Source organism: Salvelinus fontinalis, chromosome 23 (assembly GCF_029448725.1).
Source record: "Salvelinus fontinalis isolate EN_2023a chromosome 23, ASM2944872v1, whole genome shotgun sequence".
NCBI lineage: Eukaryota > Metazoa > Chordata > Actinopteri > Salmoniformes > Salmonidae > Salvelinus > Salvelinus fontinalis.
In genome coordinates this window covers 10,797,194-10,807,367 of record NC_074687.1, presented here as the reverse complement: position 1 = coordinate 10,807,367, position 10,174 = coordinate 10,797,194, and the positions used below count along the sequence as shown (strand labels likewise).

Here is a 10,174-nt window from a genome sequence, read left to right as displayed (position 1 = left end):
CATACCACTTCTTTTAGAATGATGGAGATATTTTAAAAAGAGATTCAGTTCGTCTCTAAATGTTTTGTTGGGTGTTGTTTCGCATCTAGTAAATGATTCCAAACATTTTAAGCGTCCTTTAATGTTAATCTTTGGTGTGCAGCTGCAGCATTGTTATTCGTGGCCTAAGAGGCTGTTAGTGAAGTCTAGATACAGAGGAAAAGGGTGTTTTCCAGGCAAAGGAAAAGCCTTTCATGTCGTTGAGAGGAGAGTTCCTGTCCTGCCTGATATGAACTCTGAGCCAACATGGCAACAATGTAAGTGCACTGGTGCAGCCAGTTCAAACACTGATTCTGCCTTCTATCTAATGTTAACATGAGCTAAACTAAGCTAAGCTAAGTCAACATATGCCACGCCGTGACACCCAGTGAGCCTAACCTTGAAGGACCTCCATGGGCAGGACGATCCAGGCGTTCTCCAGGTAGGAGATGTACAGGTAACGAGCCGTGTTGCAGGCCAGACCGATGTACAGCACCCTGTGGAGGGAGAGGGGAGGAGGAGAAGGTCACAGAACACAGATGGTTTATTGATGTTCTGGAACTATCACTACTGACTATACTGGTCAAATAATAATTCACCAACCACAAACCTAACCCTATCCTAAATTTTAACCCTATCCTAAACCCTAGCCCTAACCTAAACCTATAGGAGGTTATTGCCTCAACAGAATTGCAGGTGAAAGCAAGGCCAAAGTTCAGAGGTCAAACCTGAACTGTCCCTGGATTGTGGTTGGTTTGTCATTGTCATTCTGAACTAGGGTTGCAAGGGGAGGGTATTTTACTGGAAACGTTTCTAAGTTTACCAGTAAATTACCAGGATTTTGGTATCTTTCAAGGATTTGACATAATCTATCACATGACATCTAGTGGCCCTTTGGGGTATTTCAGATTATTACAGGCATCTGTATTTGTCTCTGGCCCTCTGTTGGGCCTTATCACATGTAAAATATATTAAATAATAAGACGGTTTTAAATATGGTTTAAATATAAACCATCAACTCAGTGAATAACATTGGTGTTTAATATGAGGGTTACCAACGCTACGATAGATTGCCATAGATTATCTGTTAATTCCCAAAATTACTGAAGATTCCGGTAACTTTTGTAAATTACCGGTAGCTTTGCAACCCTATTCTGAACAGAATATATTTCCTTCCCAGACCATTGGATATTTGGTGCCCATCTCCCATGACAACGTCCTGTCCAATCAAACCCCTGACCTTTCAATGCAAATACAATGCAAATATACTGACACATTTACCAAATACTTCAATGATTCCAGTTTACAAACTTCTCTCTATTGCCTCTCTCTCATGAAACAAAAGCAACCTTTTGAACTTATTCTAAAAGTAAACGAACGCAAAGGCTGATTGTAGTATATTATTCGCTAACAAGCTATACATGTCCAGATGGGCCCGGATATGAGATGGGGTGGATGAGAGAGCGAGAGAAAGAGAGAGACAGAGAGACAGAGAGACAGAGAGAGAGACAGAGAGAGAGACAGAGAGAGAGACAGGGACAGAGAGACAGAGAGAGACAGAGAGAGAGAGAGAGACAGAGAGAGAGACAGAGAGAGACAGAGAGAGACAGAGAGAGAGACAGTAGGAGAGACAGAGAGAGAGACAGAGAGAGAGAGACAGAGAGAGAGAGACAGAGAGACAGAGAGAGAGAGACAGAGAGAGAGAGACAGACAGAGAGAGAGAGACAGGGAGAGACAGAGAGTGGTTGAGAGAAAGACAGAGAGAGAGAGACAGAGAGAGAGAGACAGAGATAGTATGAGTGGCACTACTACCATGGTGTAGTTATTTTTTCACCCCTGATCCGCCATAATATTCCATTACAAACATCTTAAACTAAAGTAGTTCACACAGGAACTGGCCAGGAAACACAGCCGTGGGAAGTAGGGCTGTAAAAAATTAATATTAATAACAGTCCTGTATGTATTAGCAGACTGATAGACAACTGTAGTGCGGGCAACAACAGCAACAAACATTTTCCCACGACCCTGGCATGAAATGAAATTCACTGAAGGTGAGATGACTTTCAAAATACTTGGCCGTCGTTTAAGTTCTCGGACCAAAAACGGGAACAAGTGAAAAGTCTGACCAAATCTAGATTTAAAAAAAAAATCATTTCTCAACAAATCTGCAATAAAAGGTGAGCTATTGGGTGGAATTAAATCACACTGAAAAACTGAAAATAATACTGTGACTGTGTAGGATTACTATAGCAGACTGAGCTGATCTGGGTTCTGTAGCCTGGTCCTACTATAGCAGACTGAGCTGATCTGGGTTCTGTAGCCTGGTCCTACTATAGCAGACTGAGCTGATCTGGGTTCTGTAGCCTGGTCCTACTATAGCAGACTGAGCTGATCTGGGTTCTGTAGCCTGGTCCTACTATAGCAGACTGGGATGATCTGGGTTCTGTAGCCTGGTCCTACTATAGCAGACTGAGCTGATCTGGGTTCTGTAGCCTGGTCCTACTATAGCAGACTGGGCTGACCTGGGTTCTGTAGCCTGGTCCTACTATAGCAGACTGATCTGATCTGGGTTCTGTAGCCTGGTCCTACTATAGCAGACTGATCTGACCTGGGTTCTATAGCCTGGTCCCAGAGAAGTTTGTGCTATCTTGCAAACTCCTATAGTCATTGTCACACAGGAGATGACTAGACATACAGATACACAAACAGACCTGAGGGGTACACTACAAATAGACCTGAGGGATATACTACAAACAGACCTGAGGGGTATACTACAAATAGACCTGAGGGATATACTACAAATAGACTTGAGGGATATACTACAAACAGACCTGAGGGATATACTACAAACAGACCTGAGGGGTATACTACTGTACAAACAGACCTGAGGGGTATACTACAAACAGACCTGAGGGATATACTACAAACAGACCTGAGGGGTATACTACAAACAGACCTGAGGGGTATACCACAAACAGACCTGAGGGGTATGCTACTGTACAAACAGACCTGAGGGGTATACTACAAACAGACCTGAGGGGTATACTACAAACAGACCTGAGGGGTATACTACAAACAGACCTGAGGGATATACTACAAATAGACCTGAGGGATATACTACAAACAGACCTGAGGGGTATACTACTGTACAAACAGACCTGAGGGGTATACTACTGTACAAACAGACCTGAGGGGTATACTACAAATAGACCTGAGGGATATACTACAAACAGACCTGAGGGGTATACTACAAACAGACCTGAGGGGTATACCACAAACAGACCTGAGGGGTATACTACTGTACAAACAGACCTGAGGGGTATACTACAAACAGACCTGAGGGGTATACTACAGTACAAACAGACCTGCGGGGTATACTACAGTACAAACAGACCTGAGGGGTATACTACAGTACAAACAGACCTGAGGGGTATACTACTGTACAAACAGAACTGGGGGGTATACTACTGTACAAACAGACCTGGGGGGTATACTACTGTACAAACAGATCTGAGGGGTATACTACTGTACAAACAGACCTGAGGGGTATACTACTGTACAAACAGATCTGAGGGGTATACTACTGTACAAACAGACCTGAGGGGTATACTACTGTACAAACAGATCTGAGGGGTATACTACTGTACAAACAGACCTCGGGGCTATACTACAAACAGATCTGAGGGGTATACTACAGTACAAACAGACCTGAGGGGTATACTACAAACAGACCTGAGGGGTATACTACTGTACAAACAGACCTGCGGGGTATACTACTGTACAAACAGATCTGAGGGGTATACTACTGTACAAACAGACCTGAGGGGTATACTACTGTACAAACAGACCTGAGGGGTATACTACAAATAGACCTGAGGGATATACTACAAACAGACCTGAGGGGTATACTACAAACAGACCTGAGGGGTATACTACTGTACAAACAGACCTGAGGGATATACTACAAATAGACCTGAGGGGTATACTACAAACAGACCTGAGGGGTATACTACAAACAGACCTGAGGGGTATACTACAAACAGACCTGAGGGGTATACTACAAACAGACCTGAGGGGTATACTACAAACAGACCTGAGGGGTATACTACAAACAGACCTGAGGGGTATACTACTGTACAAACAGACCTGAGGGGTATACTACTGTACAAACAGACCTGAGGGGTATACTACAAACCGACCTGAGGGGTATACTACAAACCGACCTGAGGGGTATACTACAAACAGACCTGAGGGGTATACTACAAACAGACCTGAGGGGTATACTACAAACAGACCTGAGGGGTATACCACAAACAGACCTGAGGGGTATACTACAAACAGACCTGAGGGATATACTACAAACAGACCTGAGGGGTATACTACAGTACAAACAGACCTGAGGGGTATACTACAGTACAAACAGACCTGAGGGGTATACTACAAACAGACCTGAGGGGTATACTACAGTACAAACAGACCTGGGGGGTATACTACAGTACAAACAGACCTGAGGGGTATACTACAGTACAAACAGACCTGAGGGGTATACTACAAACAGACCTGAGGGGTATACTACAGTACAAACAGACCTGAGGGGTATACTACAGTACAAACAGACCTGAGGGGTATACTACTGTACAAACAGACCTGGGGGGTATACTACTGTACAAACAGACCTGGGGGGTATACTACTGTACAAACAGATCTGAGGGGTATACTACTGTACAAACAGACCTGAGGGGTATACTACTGTACAAACAGATCTGAGGGGTATACTACTGTACAAACAGACCTGAGGGGTATACTACTGTACAAACAGACCTGGGGGGTATACTACTGTACAAACAGACCTCGGGGGTATACTACAAACAGATCTGAGGGGTATACTACTGTACAAACAGACCTCTGGGGTATACTACAAACAGATCTGAGGGGTATACTACTGTACAAACAGACCTGAGGGGTATACTACAAACAGACCTGAGGGGTATACTACTGTACAAACAGACCTGAGGGGTATACTACTGTACAAACAGACCTGAGGGGTATACTACAAACAGATCTGAGGGGTATACTACTGTACAAACAGACCTGAGGGGTATAGTACAAACAGACCTGAGGGGTACACTACAAACAGACCTGAGGGGTATACTACTGTACAAACAGACCTGAGGGGTACACTACAAACAGACCTGAGGGGTATACTACTGTACTAACAGACCTGAGGGGTATACTACTGTACAAACAGACCTGAGGGGTATACTACTGTACAAACAGACCTGAGGGGTATAGTACAAACAGACCTGAGGGGTATACTACAAATAGACCTGAGGGGTATACTACAAACAGACCTGAGGGGTATACTACAAACAGACCTGAGGGGTATACTACAAACAGACCTGAGGGGTATACTACTGTACAAACAGACCTGAGGGGTATACTACTGTACAAACAGACCTGAGGGGTATACTACAAACAGACCTGAGGGGTATAGTACAAACAGACCTGAGGGGTATACTACAAACAGACCTGAGGGGTATACTACAAACAGACCTGAGGGGTATACTACTGTACAAACAGACCTGAGGGGTATACTACTGTACAAACAGACCTGAGGGGTATACTACAAACAGACCTGAGGGGTATAGTACAAACAGACCTGAGGGGTATACTACAAACAGACCTGAGGGGTATACCACAAACAGACCTGAGGGGTATAGTACAAACAGACCTGAGGGGTATACTACAAACAGACCTGAGGGGTAAACTACTGTACAAACAGACCTGAGGGGTATACTACTGTACAAACAGACCTGAGGGGTATACTACAAACAGACCTGAGGGGTATAGTACTGTACAAACAGACCTGAGGGGTAACCTAAACTTGAACATGGGTTGTTGGTTTAACAATTAAACTAATCCATGCCAATTTCAAGCATATATTCCCCCCAAAAGTTATTTCTGAACATTTAAGCAAGTTAGCTGGCTAACTCATTGATCCAGCTTTGAGACATACCCCCCCGGGCTTTTGACCCATGCCCCCTTTTATAAACCTTATATGGCCAACCAGCTCGATGAGCTTGTGGCTGGTGAAGTAGGCGACCAGCTCTGAGATGTGGCTCAGCACCGAGCACACTCCAAATAGCGTGGTGGTCCCTTTCAGGTCCTCCAGGTGCCAGTAGAGGAACGTGAACACAAAGCCGTAGCCAAATCCCATAAACCAGGCCACGAAGAGCACTGAGCCGTACTGCACGCTACACAGCAGCCGAATGAGGTCCTGGTAAAGAAACGGCTGGCTGACGACACTTTGGGATTCTAACGATTCCACTGCATGCCCTTTGGGAGATGAAACGCCACTGGACATTTGAGGAGACTCTGCCTCCTGTCTCTTATCCTCCTCCAGCTGGGCCGCCATTGGCCGGTGGTCACTAGTACTACTCTCAAAGTAAAACTGTGTGGACAATATCAAAGCTACGGCCATCAGGACTCCAAAGACAATAAAGGCTATCTGGTAGTTCTTGTAGTCGGGCACGATGCAGCCGGTGCCCTGGATGAAGAGCTTGATGTGGGTGTGGTCGATCCAGATGCCTACGCAGAGCATGGCCAGGCCCCAGCCCAGGGAGCCCCACATCCTCTGCAGGCCGTAGCGGTCCTGGTGGGGGCCCAGGTACTGCAGGGTGCGCGTGTCCACTATGGTCACAGCCGGAGCGCTGAAGAACTCGCCGATGATGATGACTAGCAGGATCAGGAGGAAGATGGTCTCCACCTGGTCGTGGTTGGAGATGATGTGGTAGACTTTCGGAATGGTTGTGGTGGTTGGTTTGGTTGTGGTTAGATTTGAGGCAGGTTTTGAGCTGGCTGTTGTAGTAGGGGTGGTGGAGGGGGAAGATGTTGTTGTTGTGATGGTGGGGGAAGGCACAGGTCCCGGGACAGTGCTGGGTCCAGTGACATTACCACCATCGCTCCTCACATACCTGTGCAGGGGACCGCCACTAACTGAGTCTGATGCTAAACTGTGTTGATTTGAAGAGAGGGAAAACAAGTCTCCAATCACACCCCTGCGGTCCCTACTGTAATTGGCCGGCAGACCGAGGTGGGCAGGGCTGGTGGGGCGTGCGACTGTGGGTTTCCTCTCCACGCATGTTATGGAGGCGGGCTTGATGAAGCCGATGCCGCAGTTGAACACCAGCCAGCAGAAAACGGAGAACACAAGCACCACCTTGCCCTTCTTGAAGCGGTCCGCCACCACCCCCCAAAAGGGGGCGCTACAGAATTCGATGAAGTACCGGATCCCGACCAGCAGGCCGCTCTGACTGGGAGTCATCCCCAGCTGCTTGTAGTAGACAGGCAGCAGCGGGTGTAGGGACCCATAGGCTGCATAGAAGAAGAAATAGAAGACCTTGGAGATGAGGAGGTGGTTGTCGATCCGCACGCAGTTCCTCTCCAGGCAGTCATTACTGGGGTTGGAGGAGGGGGAGTCGGGTGTGTCTGTGGGGGGAGACTCTGGACCTTGGGAGGCAGAGGCGGGGCCCGAGCCCACCGGTATCTGCTCCAGGGTGTTGGACAGGGTGTTGAAGGGTTCTGCCAGGACATACTTCCTCTTCTGATACCCCTCGTCATCCGTCAAGATGGCCACCTGGTCGTCACTCGCCATCTCTGTGTGTGTGTGTGTGTGTGTGTGTGTGTGTGTGTGTGTGTGTGTGTGTGTGTGTGTGTGTGTGTGTGTGTGTGTGTGTGTGTGTGTGTGTGTGTGTGTGTGTGTGAGAGAGAGAGAGAGAGAGAGAGAGAGAGAGAGAGAGAGAGAGAGAGAGAGAGAGTGAGAGATAGGGGGAGAGAGACAGGGGAGAGCAAGAGAGGGGGAGAGACAGAGAGAGAGAGAGAGAGAGAGAGAGGAGAGAGAGAGAGAGAGAGAGAGAGAGAGAGAGAGAGAGAGAGAGATAGGGGGAGAGACAGAGAGAGAGAGAGAGAGAGAGAGAGAGAGAGAGAGAGAGAGAGAGAGAGAGAGAGAGAGAGAGAGAGATAGAAAGAGAGTGAGAGAGAGAGAGAGAGAGAGAGAGAGAGAGAGAGTGAGAGAGAGAGAGAGAGACAGAGAGAGAGGAGTGAGAGAAAGAGCACAAACATTGTAAATACAACCTATATTTATCTGATCTTTATTGTCCCTTTCATACTTCAACTATTTGCACATCGTTACTGTACATATGCACTAATATAACATTTGAAATGTCTATATTATTTTAAAACTTTTGTGAGTAATGTTTACCCTTCATTTTTGGTATTGTTTATTTATTTCACTTTTGTTTATCATGTATTTCACTTGCTTTGGTAATGTAAACATATGTTTCCCATGCCAATAAAGCCCCTTAAATTGAATTGACAGACAGAGACTTGTGACTTTTTGGAACATGTGCTCTATGGGCTGACAAAAAGCACACCTTCAATTTCTGAACCAGACACTTTTGGTAAACTGGTGGGAAATGGGCCTAGCATGTAAGGACTGACAGTCCATAAGATTGGCATGATAGTTTTACAAACAAATGTTGAACCTGTCTATGTTTTTTTAACATAAATAATATATGGGTTATGGCAAGGTCAGACAGGAGTACTAAAGCTCACCACTAATGAGTCATCATAAGGCTTTTATTACTTAGGTAGAAAAATCTAAAACATCTATAACAATAAGTAATAAGTGCAGTCAAAAATATATTAATTTGATTAGCAAGACAATTGAGTATGATGTTTAAGATCTTACATTTTGTTATATAAATGACTCGGGGAAACCATATCCATTAGATTACTGCCTCTACAGCAGGATACGTGACTTCACAATTCCCTGTAGCGTACCAATAACATAAATGCTAGCCTGTAACTAGCTGTGCTCAGACCGAGAGGAATATATTCGGGTATTATTAATGACAAGACAACATCACACAACCATTGATAATAATAAGCTGTTTTATCACCGCAGCTGGTCATTATTTACTAGGCTATACACCTGTCGTTTAAAACGCGTCTTCTTGCAACTGCACATTAAAATGTAGATCTATATTCAATGTAGAATTATTTTTTTAAACACAGAGGGCGTATCTAAACGTGTTATTCTCTTTAACACAAATTAATCCAATAGTAGGAAGAAAAAAACAGCAAAACTATCTTCTTACCCAAATTATTGTTTCAACGTTTCAATGTCTCAATGTTGTCGGAGTCCGCTTTTCTACAACGTATATTCTCGAGCCCATAATTTAGCTGTCCTATTGGCGACGACTAACATCGGATGAATATGCGGACAGGCAGTTAATGTCACCGTCAAAATTCCGTGCTAGTTATACGCTTTCAAACATATACGGGGCTATTCATGTTGAACACATCTTGTTCGGAGAAGTCTAGACTGACGTCATTTCTCGCCCGCTCACGACTGCCAGACTATTTCGGAGTTCCAGACTGTTGTGGCGTGCGTGCAGCCTAAAATGAGACTGACTGCGCATTTACTCAATGATGATGAATGCACTGATAATCCAAAGTGGCTTCTTGTCCTCATCGATATTGCTTTCTGCATGTCCAGCTCTTTCATTTAAGCACACATAAATAAAAGGCGCCAGAGTAGATTAAGTCACTTGGTCTGTTGAGAACCCCGCTTGTTAGACCAGCCGCATTTCAAATCAAATCAAATCGTATTTGGCACATGCGCCGAATACAACAGGTTACCTTACAGTGAAATGCTTACTTACAAGCCCTTAACAAACACTGCAGTTTAAAAAATAATTTAAAAAATATCTGAAAATAAAATTAAAATAAGAAATAACAGTATGAGACAGGCTGGTCTCATAGACTAGATGTAACATAGTAAACGAAAATCCGGGACACCCAAATGACTATGATATGTTGCGTTTGGAATGGTTACATAAAACAGAAGGTTGCTTCAGGCAAAAACGAAAGTAGGATGGTTGGATTAGCTAATTAGCAACTACTTAATATGTTTGAGCTACTTTGCATCTACTTAGCTAACCCTTCCCCTAACCTAACTCCAAACTCCTAACCTTAACCTCTACCCTAACCTAGCTAATGTAATCCACCTAGCTAGCGTTAGAGTTAGCCACAACAAATTGGAATTCATAATATACACTATGTGGACGCCCTTCAAATTAGTGGATTCGGCTAT

General features: G+C 44.8%; 1 protein-coding gene across 1 annotated transcript in view; it reads right to left on the bottom strand.

Annotated features, from left to right (window-relative positions):
- The window catches only part of LOC129820837 (major facilitator superfamily domain-containing protein 6-like), a 34,797-nt gene extending 25,128 nt beyond the window's left edge, over window positions 1-9,669 (bottom strand). Inside the window, exons 1-3 of the mRNA XM_055877857.1 lie at window positions 9,177-9,669; window positions 6,072-7,674; window positions 418-515 (exon numbers count right to left, since the gene is read on the bottom strand). Of these exons, the coding sequence (XP_055733832.1) occupies window positions 418-515; window positions 6,072-7,672 (1,699 nt within the window). The 5' untranslated portion in view covers window positions 7,673-7,674; window positions 9,177-9,669. The remainder of the gene's footprint in view (window positions 1-417; window positions 516-6,071; window positions 7,675-9,176) is intronic.
- Window positions 9,670-10,174: the final 505 nt, after the last annotated feature.